The sequence below is a fragment of the Pempheris klunzingeri genome, chromosome 7 (assembly GCF_042242105.1).
Source record: "Pempheris klunzingeri isolate RE-2024b chromosome 7, fPemKlu1.hap1, whole genome shotgun sequence".
In the NCBI taxonomy this organism is placed as follows: domain Eukaryota; kingdom Metazoa; phylum Chordata; class Actinopteri; order Acropomatiformes; family Pempheridae; genus Pempheris; species Pempheris klunzingeri.
The window spans coordinates 4,610,158-4,626,274 of NC_092018.1; the positions used below are offsets into that span (position 1 = coordinate 4,610,158).

Consider the following 16,117-nt stretch of genomic DNA (forward strand, 5'->3'; position numbering starts at 1 on the left):
TTATAATTTATCCAGAGACATGGTAGTGTGATCACGTTCAGAGGAGAACTTTAATAGAAGTTAAATGACTTAAGTTAGATTGGACAAATAAGAAAATGTAACTATATTTATTATCACTTGCAGTAATAAATGTGATGCTATGACTCCTATCACCACTGCTCACCAGCAGTCAGTAGACTAGTGGGACCTCTTCACGCAGCATATTCAGATATATTACACAGATAAAAGCAGAAAGTGGAAAATATGAGCTCAGCTTGTTTTTAACAAAAAAGTAAAATGTTGCAACATCTCCAGAGCAATGCTGCTTTTCCTGAATATGTACAGGACATGGTGCAAAAGATAGATTTTATGAGCATTTGTTGTGAATAGGGAACCTTTGAGTGGAAGCTCTCTCAAGTAGCTCACTTTCTGTTCATAATAATATATGAGGAATCATAACAAGAAGCTTGCTTGGTGATTTTTTTTTATGTTGAAACAGTGGACGGAGGGGAGGAGACTAAACTTCAAAGGTTTCATGAGACACTGGCAGTGAGTCACAGGGAAACTTTGAAAGTTTGCCTGCATTCATCAACCTTTTAACAGCAGTTTGACAACATGGAAGTTAGAAAGGGCACTCTTGAAGTGACAAACCTAAATACATAATCATCTGCAGAGCAGACAGTCACCATCTTGTCGGTGAACACGGTAGATTATCGGTGACTGAAGAGTCAGATAGCTCCATTAGTAGCTGGTGGAGACCAAAACAGGGCTAAAAGGAGAGTGGGTATTGGACTTGTATTCATAAAGTAGTCAGAAATACAACTCCAAATGAGCGCTAATGTTGCTCCACATCTGCTGGATGTGTAGATAGACAAACAAAAAGAGCATGTTTTTATAGCAGGCACTTACCAAAAGTATTTATTGTAAGTGACCATCATGTTTGCAGATAAGATAAGATAAGAGCCCACATCATGCTGAAATATTACCTTAACTGTCACCTGTGTACTTTTTGCCATTTATCCTCATTCAAGTAGGGATGAGTTACCATTTGTTAGTTGCCACAAATTCAGATTTTTCTGATCTGGCATGACTATTGACTATTGACTATTGTGGATGGCAATATCATTCAGTCTGTGGATCACTCTGTCCTCGTCTTTGTTGATTTGAATGGATCACCATGGTAAATTGGCACCGCCAATCATGTTCCTCTCAGGATGACTTAAAATAACATCCCTTAACTTTTTAACCTTGATCTCACACCACCAGGACCAAATTATAACTTGCTCTATAATTCGGTTTATAGCCAAATGGCTGCAAAGCAAATGACATTCACATCAGCCATAATTGTACTTTTGTGTTTAGTGTCATCTTAATTCCAAGGTTTCTTCAGAAATTCAACTGTAGCACATCATTTTATGTATTCATTTATTGGGTCTTATCACGTACATTCATTCCATAGAAAATACATTCAAATGTGACACCTATGTTCAGAAAGTGCCGCCTTGTCAATGAAAGCAAGAGTCAATAAAGTTTAAAGCATGTGTTAAAAATAGAAACAACCTCTCCCATTTACTTGTTGCAATACAAATATTGTGTCAGGTACATGTGTCAGCACACACTATAAAAATATATTTATATGAAAATGGAAGTCAATTCATGTTTCCTGGCTCTCAGTCACCAGTGTTTTATGTTCTATTTATCTATATATTCCGTATTTATTCATATATTTGTTTATTCTAAGCATATGGCATAGCACATTGAGTACTGTTATAAGACGTGCTGCTTATAAAACCGGAGCAGATTTTTTCACATTTCTGTGGTGACTGTTTTTTTTTTTTTTTAATTCTGAAGAGTAAGACGATCAACAGCCTTTAAGTTTCATAGCTCTTCTTACAACAAAGCAATGAAAAGAAACAGTTTTCACATTCAGTATGATTAACTGTAAATAAACGATCGCTACTGCTAAAGGTAACTTCCAATCTATAACAACAGTGTAATGCCTAATTCCTCGGTGATCTTTGGGGCAAGTGTTGCACAGCGAAGTGCTTTTTGGATTTCTGCGTCAAGTCCAGTGTTAAGAAAACATATTCACAACCAAATTAGTCAACATGTGCACTGCACACCAGAGATAAATAAACGCTGTCGAGATAAATCCTCTTCTCTCCTTGAGTCAGTGCCTTCAAGAGGGATTATTCATCTTCTTGAATACGAGGAGCTGAGAATTGAGTCCTTTACCTCTTCATCATTGAAACATGACTTCTCTTACATACAGTAAGCTGAATAACTTATAAAAACTTGGAAACACACAGTATCATTATCAGGTAGTTATAGCCTGCATATTGCATTTTTCCCTCAGAGAAAGGGCTGAACCAAGTTTTCAGTAAAGTTCATGTATAAAATAGTATTGTTCTGTAACTGTGATAGCAGCAGAAGGTTAGTAAATGTTTTGATTTCTCTGAATCCTTCTACACAAAATAAGCTCATACCACACATTATGCAGTATTGTATAATATCTTTTGGGTCAAATGTTTTGTCACTGGCAACAAATCACCCAGCACAGTCAGAAGAGCCTATCTGTAGTCACAGCTATTGTACCATCTTCATATTAAGGCATGTGCACATGCCTACGCTGCACATGTGCATAGAGCAGAATAAGAAGCTGCTGAAGTTCAACAGAGAATGAAAAAAAGATTAATATAAAGTAGAAAATGGGGGGGGGGGGTAAAGAGAATGCATTCTTCTCACTACAGCTTCAACCTATGTGACTTCAGAGAAAAACAATTGAGAAAACTATCAAGGTCATGTAATCCTACAAAATATGGCGCAGAGTCTGGTGACAGTCCAATTAAAAGAGGAAAGAAAAGGGAAAAGGGAAGTGAGGAGATCACGTATATCATCTTGGCATATATTCCTCTGGAACTCCTGACATCTTCCTTTTCTTCAAAGCAGCGTCTACTGTTCTGATCAGTTCATTGATGGTCGCTCGCATTTCAGGAGTATAGGGGTCATATTCAAGCTTCCGTAGCCCTGATCGCTTGAAGTTTCCATCCTTCTGGCCTTCGACGCAGAGCAGGCGGTCCTCAGAAACCTTCAAACCCAGAAACTCGACCATCCCCTTCAGCTGGGAGAACAGGTCCCTCTTCAGATTCTCAAAGTGGACCACCTGAACAGTCTTCCCATAATTCAGCCAGTCCAACGTGTGGGACGCCCACCAAGGAGCATAGTTCCTCACAAACTCAGGCCACTCTGCAGGACAAATGACAGTACAGAAAATGAACAAAGACCGCACTGAATAAAGTCCATTATATTGTGCAACAGAACAAACACTCAGGCCGTATAAGAATTGCACTTTGAAATGCCAGTAAAACATTCGGCTTCTTCTCTTTAGTGGGCACATTAATCACATGTATGCCCTGAGCAGGAATAGTTCATCTGACATCTACTTTTTTGTTCATTCTAAAAACTCTTTCACGGTTTACTCTGCAATTAATGTGTGAAATTAACAACAATCCAATAGATCTATAAATGTATATAAATGGGGACCAAATACTAAGAAATTGGCTAAAAAAAAAGGGGGAAAAAGAAATCCAAACTCGAACAGATAAGAAATGTGTAAAACAGCTATCAGGGAGATCATACAACAAGGAGACTTCATCACCACTGTGACTAAACACAGACAATGACGATGCATGGAATGTGACTGCAAACAAAATCAATGCAATCTTTATTCTTGTTGAAATTTTAAAAAACTAATGCAACAGCTTTTGCAAAGAAGCTGTAAAGATGAATATTTGCAATAATTTGCAGCTTTTCTTACATAGGTGTCTAAAAGTCTAAAATTGCCTTGACCTCGTTTGAAGAGCAATGAGATGTAAAATAAATAAATTAAAAAAACCAATGCGGGGGCTGAATGAAGGGAAACGAGAGTCACGATAAACAAACCAAACACTGATGTCATTTAGCTCAAGAGGTGTGTTGCAATTCATGGCTGGGTGTATGAAGTCATTTCTAAGCCGTGTGGACAGTAGAGTGGACATTCCTGGTTGTCAAACTGCAGAGGTGCTGTAGGAAAATCCTTTGCTTGCAACTTTTACTCATTGATAATCTACTGGCCCATAAAAGCAGCCGCTGGCAGGAGCTGTGCTGCATTAGCATCTTTACTGTTAGGGGAGGTTGTCGTTAAAGTTTAAAGCCTGCTGAGTTTGGAGTGCTGTCTCAGAAACCAATGAGAGAGACAGCTTTAGGACCACAGAGGACAGAGTATTATATACTGCATCCAAAAACACAACCGGCTCTATAGAAACACTGAGGAAGTGCATCTTTGACCGTACCAGGTCTGACCTCCATCTTATCAGATTTCTTAATAAAACTGGAACCTAAAATAGGAAGGGACAAAACATTTGTCGCTCTTCCCCTGAACACCCTGTTCTGTTAATGTTTGACTGAATATCATCATTTAGTTAAGATACTTATGTTCTTGTTAACAGCCTCTAGCTCCCTCAACCAAATAACACTGAAAACTCCACTTTGTAAAACGACATGCCCTTCAAAATAAGTTGCTCGTGCGCCTGAGTTGACCTTATGGGGCCACACTGGAAGGCATCAGTGTCTATAACATCATCCGAGCCCCACGATCTCCCTCTGCAGAGGTGAGTGCATCAAATCGTACATGTGGCTCCCCCGAACACAATGTCATGCTGTCTCTCAAACTGGATCCTCTTGCTGCGTATTCGAAGTGGCAGCTGTCATAAAGCCTTTCTCTTTACTGATGTCACTGCATTAATTCCCCACCGACAGACGGAATAAACATTCATTGGAGATAGCAGGCCAAATGTGCTGATGTTCTCACAAGGACAGGCAACTGCTGGGTCGGCAACTCTCCAGCCTCTGGAAAATCGATTAAACCTCACAGAAAGTCAGATAGATGATACGTGAAAAAGACAAAACCAGTTGCCATGGTTACCAGGACACACCGAGGTGGATGAATGTATTCAGAAAAACAGATTATGCATGAAATATAATTATATTTTAGCACAGCCCAGACATTTTATAGACAAAGAGTTACTGGACCCAAAGGTTACATTCCTTTAATCTAATAACCTCTTTAGCCACCAAGTGGAATTTAACTTGACACATGACACACAAGCGGTTGCTCAATGCAACGTGCACTGTCTGAATATAGTATATAAATCAGCAACATCATAAATCAAGTAAATAATTACCATTATTACAGAAACGGGAGGGTGTTTTGTTTTTCCTTTCTTATACTTGGATACGTATAAATGCTGGAGCACGAAGAATCAGTACACAATTTAAAAAAAAATCTGTTCCCACTTGCTGGCAACTTTCTTAAAGGAACAGTTCGACAAATAGATTCACTTTGTGACAGAGAGTAAGATGAGAAGACTCATAGAAGCGCAGAACACTCACTTCTGTCCTATGAAGCTGCAGCCAGCAACTCATTAACTTATCTTAGCACAAAGCAGTAGTCTGCCTACCAGTAGCTCTAAGCTCGCTAAGGAAAATGCCTCATTTGTTTGATCCGTAGAAAAACTGAGGAGAAAACATCGCAACTGGCCGTTTGAGAAGGGCTGATGGCCGGGAGCAGTGACCGACTGAAGTCTCTGTGGCTCAGAGCCAAAGATATAAAATGTTAATAAAAAATGAGTGAGGTTTAGAGGTGCTGGACAAAACCAGGCTAACTGTGTCACCCTGTTTACGCTAACTAGCTGCTGGCTGTAGCTCAGTAACAGCCAGATGTAAGACTTATGTTAATCTTCTCAGGAAGCCAAAAGTACTCATGTCTCATCTACACACACACACACACACACACACACACAGTCCATACACACATAGATTTCCTAATTAAATGCAGCACGAGAGTCTGAGGAAGATGCTGGATTTACCTGGTGATACACCCCATGACACAACTAACTCAAGTGACTGAGGCTGTGGTTCATTGACTAACAGTTTCATTTCTCTTTTCTGAAAACAGAGAGAGATTGCGCCTGACGTTCTTCAACTTGAAACGTCGTGCTTTGCCACACTGGTTTATAAGGTCAAACCCACTAAAACAGCCCTCTGTTTATTGCTCATTTCCTTAATTTCCTGACCATCCTACGTCACCATATACCTAGTTTCTTGGATATTACCACATACTTCCTGCGAAGACAAATTTAGTTTTCCATTCAATTACGTAGGGCTGGGGGAAGTTTTCAGAGTTTTTGTCATGTAAGGGTTATTTTAGGGGTCCACATGTGGAAGTATGATGGCTGGTGGATGATGGCCGAGATTTGGATGGAGAGATTCTGGAGAAAAAGATATCAGATATTCTTAGAGTTTGTTTTGTAAACTGTAAAGAAATCTCAACTATCTTGCTTTCAGTTATGTTTCCACAACACAAAGAGTTTTTCTCTTTCCTTACATTACTTTGCAGGATACATTGGTACAAATACCGTATGACCCCGTAGGTACAGCAGCTCACCTTTCCCTTTCCAGTGGGCCTGGGAAGCAAATCCAATGTGGCCGCCATACTTTCTGTTAAATTCTGCCATGAGGGCTTTGTAGGGGTTTCGGATCATGAGGATGCTGGAGTCAAAGGATTCAATCTCTTTCTTGCCGCTCTCATGAGTCTTGATGCAGATTGTCCTCCCGCTCCGCCAGTGGTCCCGCTCCCCTTTAAATCCTGTGAAAACATGACATCCCACAGTGAATATCTATATCTATTTAATCCACGGAGGTGTATTCATGAATTAATATGTTTGCGAGTCATGTCAGCTCAAATGTTGAAGCCTACCTTTATTGTAAAGGGAGCCATCAAAGTAATAGCTGCCGGTGTAGAAGCCAGTGGTGAGCTCTATGAGGTGGCGAGCCCAGGTGTTGCCGGCTCCGGGGAAACTGGCGAGGGCCACCAGCTGCTTGGCACGAGTTGGGAGGAAGTGCCGGTCCATGCAGCGGTTATCTGACAAAACACACAGACCTACAGGTTATAGTACTGATTTATTGTATGTGTTGAAACATCTACATTGATAAAAACAGGAATGATCTGCGACGGTGTCTCCGAACGTGAGGTGAACTATGACTCTGGATCACAGTCAAGCTTCAGACAGATACTGAAACTTAGTCACTTTTGGCTATAAATGCTGATGTTAATGTACTGGAGTAAAATAAACAACAGGTGCAGTTTCTGAGAACAATTGCTTTAGGTTCACTTCCCACTGCAGCTTAGCACTGAACCTCCTTTTTTCAGTTACTGAAACTGTGTTTTTTGCTAATCCAAGCCACAGCTGCCTGGTGCATTGAGGAAACACTGCCCACAACAACACATATGCAAGAGAGAGGCAGACTTTATATAGACACAAACAAGCATAACAAACATAACAAACAACAAACATGTTTTTTTGTTAAAACCTCTGAAATTTGACTGTTAAAGGTTGTGATCAAAGTATACTGTATAACTAAAGTAAACTAAAGCAATAACCCATTATCACAGATGGCAGGAACAGTAACTGTATAATGTAAATCATTATTATATCATACATTATTGTAAATGGTTTAAAACAGAAATAAAAGTAAATAAAGATAAAGATGTAGGTCAGAGAACAATGAGAGTCAGGTATTTGTTAATTTACAAGAAGTCAGCAGTTGCTACTTTTTCACACACTGTGCTGTCAGTAGATGTTTTTCCTGCACGCAGGGCGCAGCCTACACTCCGGTTCCCTGCCATGTCTCTCATTCGACTGTGCCTTCGATATAATGCTTTGACTGCGCTGCCGGATGTGAGCCACCAAACATCTACCTTGAACCTGCGTCTGGTACACCACAAAGTACTCGCTGTTCCCGCAGCTCTCAAACTCTTCCCCGTAGCAGCGGTGGAGACACATGCCCTCGTCCTCCAGCTCATGAAGGGTGAAGAGAGGAGTCGGGAAGCCGCAGTAGCATCGATCCCCAGCCAGGACGGCCAGTGATTTCTCCTGAAATATAGCAGCCATTACACCCTGAAGACACACTCATGTGCACCAGTGTACAATGCATGAACACACTCACTCCCTCACCCTCTCTGTGCACAGGTCCACGCACTTGTCCACGGACATGTTTTGGATGACCGAACTGAAGGGAAGTGCCAGAGTGACATTGTCTGGCCTGCGGAAGCACCCTTTGAAAATGGCACTGCCATCTGAAACAGACAGAACAAATGTGATTCACCAGTAGGAGGAGAAAACACAATATACTCCAGTGTTATGGTTTCTGAGCACAACTTGGCCTCTCTTCATTGACCCCTGATGAAGAGATCCCACTGGAGCTGTCCCCGAGTCTACTGAGGCCCTGACCTGCCGACGGACTCGACCAACAGCAGCACTTACATCTCTGCAGTATGTTGATGACCTTTAACCTCCTGTCCTCACTCTGGTCTGACTCATGGCCATATATCACAACCATCTCCTCTCTTTTTCTGCTGCTTCTGCACATTCATCTTAGCTTAATAACAGAATGACTGGACAATTATTAGTTTTCAACCTCACGACTATTCAAACAAAATAACCTGAAAAGTGGTTTTAAAACATTGGCTCAATTGTTTACGATATGCAGCCTGTGACAGGAGAGCAGCATCCGTTTGTTAGAGGTTGAAAACCATTGTGAAAATTTAAATATCCATTTCACATTTATTTCAGGCTGTCAACGTGTCAGGCGTGCTTATATATATATAAAGCCGTCCCTGCTGTCTCTCTACATCTGACTCATTGCTAACAGAGGAAGGAAACCAAGCACTTAAAGCTGTTTACTGTCACCGTGATGAAGTCAGCATGCTTATGAATGCAAATTGGGCTGTGCGTCTGTCGTATTCCTTCCTATTTAAGTTCATGCTACCAACACCTCACCAAAGCCGTTGAGATGCTGTATGACTATCAATGCTGTGAGGCATTAAAATAAGGTAACACCTCTTGTAAATTAGCTCTGGCCATGTGTGTGTGTCTGATGTTTTATTTATTTTTGACCTTTTTCTCTGACTAAAAGTTGCATTTTTAATGTCATGTCCATGTTCTCTCCATTTCCCTGCAGTATATCTTCAGTGCACCTTCTTTCTGTTGCCCTTCTTTGTCCTCACATGTGGCTTTTTAAACAAGCTGAAATGCTTTTTTTGTGCTCTGTTGACTCATACATATGCAGCATTTAAACATACAGTATATCATAAACGAGGTCTTGAAAGGCAAATAATAGATCACTGAAGCTAACACGCAGCTGAGTGAATTCTTCATGGTTTTACAGATGGGCTTTAAAACAACGAGGCAAAGGAAATAAATGCAGAATAACATCTATGCAGAATTGGCAAAAAACAGCCACCTCGACACATTTCCTGCATTTCCTCCTCACATGACGGAGATCAGGGTCAGAGGTGAAAATGCAGACATGAAGAGCTTATTCAGCAGTCTGATATAAGGCACAGAGGACAAAAAGCAGAAATGAGAACAATAATAAACAAACAACTCTGGACCGGACTAGGAAAGATAAGTTTGATAGATTTAGATTCATTTAGCAGAATATTTCTGTGAAGTAGCAGGCAGATAAGAAAAAAGAAGAACAAAGGGAAGAAGGTCGTTGCGCAAAGTTACCTCACCTTGTGGACTTTTTTAAATCTCGCAGCAAAAAGCACCAAAGAAAGGAGCCCACGCTATCTCGCAACAGTCTTCAACAATCTCAACACACAGATCTTTTTCACTTCTGATTATCAGCCCGTCCCTCACTTCCCTTTAGTTTTTCAGCAGCAGGGTGTTTAGGATGCAGACCACGGCTGGCTGGGCAACGTAGGTAGCACAGCTCTCCGGGGAAAGAGGTAAACACAACAGAGCAGCCTGCTCCCAACTGTGGCATTAACCCAAAATAAAGCAAATATCCTCCCTCAATACATACAATTTGTGTCTCAGTGGATCCAGTTATACAGTAAACTCAGCTCAGATTTTTTGGACCAAATTGTCATTGAAGCTACTGAGAGAAATGATTAAAATCTTAAATGTGATAGTGCCCTCGTATTTGCTTGATAGGCCTGTGTGGAGCAGCATGTGGTTCCTACTGTGTGAGGCCCGGGGGAGGTTTTTTTTGTGTTGCAGTGCATCCGACTCACAGCGGCGCGCTGACTCCTGGCTCAGCTCCAGCCTATAGATGGACAGTCGGTTGGCTCCTCCGCACATGTTGCTCTTCTCTCCTTTACAATCCATATTGCATTCACTCTCTGAGGTATTGGGTGCCTGGATCTTGTGGCCACAGTAGCACTCCGCTCCGAACTCCAGACCCGCAAACATGTAACCTCTGGAGGACAGAGGGAGGAAAAAGGATTAGCATCGTTAGTTAAGGACGACAGAGCGGTTGGAGATTGGACGTCGATTGTTCTGAGCCTTCATTACGTGTCTTAATCCTTCACAGGCCAATAGAGACGACCATTCAGAGCAACTGGATGAGCAGAACCAAAAAAATTATGCACAGAGGATGTTGAAGTAAAGATGAAAATACATCCAAATATTACTCTGGAATAACACGTCTCCCTTTGGTGAAGATGAGAGAAATTGCACAAGCACAAGAGAAATTGCAAGGCTCTAATGCAAAGCCAATTATACATATACTTGAAGATTGAATCCATCAGAGAGGGCCTCCTCTCTGCTTCCTTTTTTTTCATGGAGGATTTGACTCCCAAGAGGCCGTTTGGATGCAATTAGACGTCTAACACCCCCCTCACACAGGACAAATCCCCTGGGCCGTCAATCAAACCCAAACCTCTGTGCGCTGCTATGTGCTGTTGCCCCTCATTTGTTTGTCTGTTTTTATTAACTCGCTGCTCTGAGAGAAGCACGAAGCAAGAGGAGGAAGGAGCTGCAAACAAGCGCCTCTCTCTGTTCCTATTCTCCGCTCTGTGAATCAGCGATGGGTGTAATTCAATGCATTCGATAGAGCCGTCCCTGGTATTCCTCAGGGAGGAAAAAAGAGGTGAGAGAAGAGATAGGGAGGCAGCAGAGAGAGAAAGACAGGATGTGAGGAAACTCCTCCAAATGGAGGAGAGGAGCTGTGAGATAAATGCTTTATACAAAATAGTTGCATTTAAACCCCACACAGAAACACCGGGATCAATAAATATTGGATTTTTCTGTCAATACAGATATCAACAGAAAAAATTGAATTATAAAGTATCATCAGATGTTGTTATGTATAAATACATAAATTAAAATGAATGGATGACACCCACATATGACCAAAAACTGTGGGTGTTAATACAACAACCTCAACTCTCAAGAAACAAGATGTTTGGAAGCTGGCTGCAGGTTCAGTCGGTTCTCCAGTTCGTCCCAAAAGTGATGGATACAAGGCTGGACCATCAAACCGTTAAGGCAGGCAAACGAAGCCAAAGAGAGGGCTAGCACTCTTAAATCCAGGCTTTTCCCAAGATAGTGTTGACTGCATGTGGCCTAAATCCACAGTCCCATTTTATAAACAAATTGTTTGCACACTGACAAAAGAAGGTGGCACAATGGCGACACTTTCTGGCACAATGTGTTAAACTCATAAATTGATGCTTTGGTATTGGTTGGACAGTACTGTTACTCTTCAGTGTCGTGTTTTCTGTGCAAATTGGCAATTCAAATATCAGCTTGAGGCCCATTAACAAGCCGTCCTGAAGCTTTCTTATGCATCACATGATCGTCCTCTATTGACGCATTTGGCTCAGTTGTACACAGATGTTCAAATTTCCATTCTTTTGAGATTGTTTAAGCCACATTGTTGTTGAATGCAGTTTTCAAGGTCAAAAACTGTTCAAACTCAATGATGTAATATGATTAAAAGCCCCACAACAGCTACCAATTGGGCCTTGAGGTGAGATTGTTTGTTTTTTTCCTCCACTCTAACCTTCTTTTATTATTAGTATTATCATTATTTTGCACATAAAGATATATATCGATGTTAATATCTGTGACAAGCCTGTATTGGTCAATAGCTGCCATCAGATCGTGAGGAAGGACCCTTCAATCACTGTCAGTGTTTTTAATTTCCACATGAACTCTCCTGCAGTTCTGCTTTATTTCTCAGCCTGACAGCAGAAATAGAGAAAGAGAGAAAAAAGGGAGGGGTTTTTTGGTTATTTGCTGCTCTCATACCTTTCTGCACAGTTGTCCTGGCATCGGAATACAGTCATTTTTTTGTAGTCAAAAAAGGAAACTCCTCTCAGCGCTCTTTTCTGTGTGTCATCAATGTAGCAGCCGATATACTTTGCTGAAAAAGAGAAAAAATACACGTTAGTTATGGATACAAAAAAACACATTTTAAAAAGAAAATCCATAGATACATACAGTCTATGATGTCAGTGTCTGCAACGCTAGCCTCTGTAGTAACAGAGCCCACGAGGAGTCCAAACTGGGGCAGAATCTTTATTTATTTATGAAGACACACATCCCCTTCTAGTGGCCTGTAACTGTAGTGGCAGCCATCTCTCTGCATTATTTCAGAAGTGTGTGGGGGTTGGGCTTCAGTGAACCTCTGCAGAGGCAGCAACCCTTCACTAGCTCCTTCCCTCCCATTAAAAACACTGGTTCTCTTTTTAACCGAGCTGCACAGGCTCTACTGTATCTTTAACAAACAAACCTCTCACCATCTGCGCTGTGCCATTACCCCTCTGAGCCTCTGTTAATAGCTAAATGAGTCCTAGTCCCCTGCATTACTTTAATTGTTGTGGTCTGAAAGGCCTGCGTTTTAGCAGCATGTGGTGTGCTGCAGGACTCGGCTGTAATCTTCCTCCTAACTGTTGTCGAGCAGGAAAATAATCTGCTTTGCGATGAAGGGAAATGCTGATTTAAATGAAGCTGGAGGTAAAGGATGAAACAGCAGATGCAACTGATGTGTTCATATTATTATTAGCAAGTCTGTTTTCACTGTGCAAACATTGCACAGTAGCCTCCCTGTACCTGGTGCAACACATTAACTAATGTCAACAGTCTACTCCTGTTTTCCCTTCTGTACAGTATGTTTCTGTGCTACTGCATCACACAGTGCAAATGTGTTTATGTGCTGCAGTCGGCATCTTATGCTGCAATATTTCCTCCAAATTAAAGTCAGAGCCTGTGAGAAGAACAGCGTTTGCAGTGAGAGGAGAGGAGAGAAAAAAAATCAAACAGAACAGGCTTCTGAAGATGGCTGAGAGTGCTGAGTAATGAGTGGTGCTGGATGTATGGGAGCAAATTAATGCTTTGAAGGTACTAATTACTCTATTATCACTTTCAGCTGCAGTCCTGTGAGGTTAGCGTTTCAGCGAAGGGAAAATGGGAGGGGAGGACAGAGCCAGACTGAGAGAGACCCTCATTTGATCAGATAAACCAAAGCTTGAATTGACATTGTAAACATGTTTGTTTTTCTGGCCCTGTATTGTGAAGAAATAGCTCAACACTGTAGTAGTAAAAACATTGCTTTTAATATTCTACACTCTAATGCGCAGCAGGATACTACCCTGTACTATGACTCCGTTTTTGTAATAGAATCACTTATTTATTTTCTCTTCTGGCTTGACCCTCTTCAGGCTCAGAGAGGTTGGCGTCGGTCCCAGAGTAGAGTGTGTTAAAAATCAGGAAAAAGCAGCCTCCACATTTTGTCACAGCACTAAAACAGACAGAGCAGCAGTCACTCAGACTTATGCTTCATATTTATTGGCGGTTTTGACTCTCCACCTGCCTCAACTGCACTCTGGAGGGAAACCAGAAAACCCACATAAGCACAATGTATTTAAAGTAAAACCCTGGAGTTATTTATGATCATTCAGTGATTATTTGAAGACATTACTGATATGAGTGAATATTAGCACGTAAATAGCATGTCCTGGTTTCCTGAGGATTCATCTCCATTACAGCTGAGTCATATCTGGACCAGATGTTGGAATACTGGTGGAATAAAAACTAGGAACATTTACACAGGCATTGTTATTACTTTGCACTATATTGTATTATTCTAATCATACTTATACTATAATACATTATACTCAGAACATTTGTCTGAGAGCTATGGTTACTTTGCAGATTAAAATTTACATTAAAAAACAACAACTGTCCAACAGTATGTAAAATAGTTAAAGTATCAATACAATATAAAAATGCTGCTTACATTTTAATGTATATAATACAATATAATATTACTATATATACATATATAGTATTTTACTCTGAAAGGAGTTATTCTGCATGAGTGCTTTAAGTATATTTTGATGAGAAAACGTTTTACTGTTGAGAATACTGTTGCATGGTGTGTGTGCATGGTGGAGATCCACTGTTGACTTTGTTTTCAATAGTTTATACTTTATCCAACAGTGCAGAGAGGGTGTGATAGGGAAAAACAGGGAGCAGGAAGAGGGAAGTGAGCGAGCAGTAAATGATATCCTCTAATCAGCTCTTTGATCATGTTTCAAAAGGAATAAGTAAGCAGGATATTCATGCCATCCAAGGTCAGAGGTCTGGACAGACACGGCCCGTCCTCATGCTGTTGTTTTCAAAACCTTGATGTGATTTGATAAGATGTCTCAGTGCCAGTCAGGAGTTTATGTGTAAACCTTTTCTGACAGGACTGTGTAGTCACCGCTTATAAACAAACAGAGGAAAAAATCCCACCATCATGAAACCTCTTGGACGTTGTGATTGTGTGAAGGCTCCAGTGTGGCTGAACATGTGCTGAGCAGCACTGAGCGAAGCTGCAGCTGCAGCACTGTGGGTGAGACCCTTGAAGAGTTCACCCTGAGACACCACAGACGATTTAATAATAATCATCATCTCTCTACACTCAAAAGAGATTTCCTACAGTACCAATTGCAGCTAGAAATTCTCCATCTCCAATGCCATTAAGGCTGTGCAGTTTGTAATCAGGAATGGCTTTGGGTCAATTTCATTTAAGCATGGAGTTTTGGAGGGACAAGTGCTGTGTGTTTGCCAGTGGATGTGCAGCATACGTCAACCAATAATCACAGTTTTATTGGGATGTTATTATAATAAGTGTTCTGATAACAATTTACACAAGAATCCAGTTGTGCAGGCTGAGAAGTCATTATTAGTGTTGCAACACTGCAATTATTCTTTAATAGTTGGCACATAGTGTTAATATTTCCTCATTCAATTTACTCTATTGTACCAGTAAATTCTATCTGTGCCTTTGGTGGTCTGCACAGGTGCTCACTGCATTGCAAGTTACCAACTGATTTTGAATTTTGAGGCTGCTGTTTAAACTGGAAAACAATACCATTGGTACAGCATAGTTAAGTGTGTAGTCTTGGTGTAACCCACCTCTTCCGTCGTCCATGTCTTTGGCATTGCGTCCTTTAAGTGCACGGTTCCAGTTATTGGTGTAGTCCCCCCCCCTGCGCACCGTCTCATGGTCCGCATGCCTGGTCTTTCTCATCCACGGGGGGCCATACCTCCGTCCAGACCTGCGTGTCTCCTTAAACACTCTACTCATGATGCCAAGCCCCCGAGTGTCTGACATTGAAGTCCGGCTGCCCATCTCTGCAGCTACCACAGAGTCCCGGCCCCCTCTGGCTCCAGAGCTGCTGTCCCCGACAAAGCCAGAGTGCAGGAAGACGAGGCTCCCGGCGGTTAGGTAGAGGAGGATGAGGGAAAAGAATCTGACAGGTTTCCTGCGGAAATAGCGCTGTATCTTCAGCAGAGGCTTGGCCATGCTGGCTCCCCCTGCCACTCAGACACACTCTGCCAGTGACGAAAACTCATACAGCAGAAGAATCAACACCAGCTTTCCCACCACACAGCCCCAAACTAAATGAAGAAAAAGTCAGTTTAAGTGTACAGTAATCCTGTTTGAGGGTCATGCACACAATAGCATGACTTTCCCCTCATGTATGCCTCTTCAGTGTCATGAGGAAGATGCTTGACACCTGTTCACTGTGTAGCTCTGCCGATCTTGTCCACGTGAGAGTCTCCCTGCCTTCCCGCTGACAGTCCAGCCCTGAGAGCTGGCTCGGGGGCCACGGCATGAAAGGTGAGTGGCTCCAAGTGAAAGATGATCGCCCAACACTGCTTTCACTCCAATTATCAGCCTACAGAGATGCCTCACCAGCACAGCAGTGGCACTTTCTCCCACGCTGTGCAGAAGGAAGAGGGTTTTATTTAGC

The 16,117-nt window shown here is 41.6% G+C and overlaps 1 protein-coding gene across 1 annotated transcript; it reads right to left on the minus strand.

Annotated features, from left to right (window-relative positions):
* Positions 1 to 2,347: 2,347 nt before the first annotated feature.
* Positions 2,348 to 15,687, minus strand: wscd2 (WSC domain containing 2). Its single transcript, XM_070833746.1, has 8 exons — positions 15,276 to 15,687; positions 12,120 to 12,234; positions 10,100 to 10,284; positions 8,034 to 8,155; positions 7,778 to 7,952; positions 6,776 to 6,940; positions 6,464 to 6,664; positions 2,348 to 3,225 (listed from the first exon to the last, which is right to left on the minus strand). Exons 1-8 carry the CDS (start codon positions 15,664 to 15,666, stop codon positions 2,873 to 2,875), a joined length of 1,707 nt encoding a protein of 568 aa, XP_070689847.1. The 5' UTR covers positions 15,667 to 15,687; the 3' UTR covers positions 2,348 to 2,872.
* Positions 15,688 to 16,117: the final 430 nt, after the last annotated feature.

What these genes read in the sequence shown, in the direction of transcription:
- wscd2 (XM_070833746.1), bottom strand. Translation starts at nt 15,666, where the DNA reads ATGGCCAAGCCTCTGCTGAAGATACAGCGCTATTTCCGCAGGAAACCT. An exon ending in AGACATGGACGACGGAAGAG is followed by an intron (nt 12,235 to 15,275) that starts GTGGGTTACACC and finishes TCTCTTTTTCAG; the next exon opens with CAAAGTATATCGGCTGCTAC. An exon ending in CAGGACAACTGTGCAGAAAG is followed by an intron (nt 10,285 to 12,119) that starts GTATGAGAGCAG and finishes TCTGTCCTCCAG; the next exon opens with AGGTTACATGTTTGCGGGTC.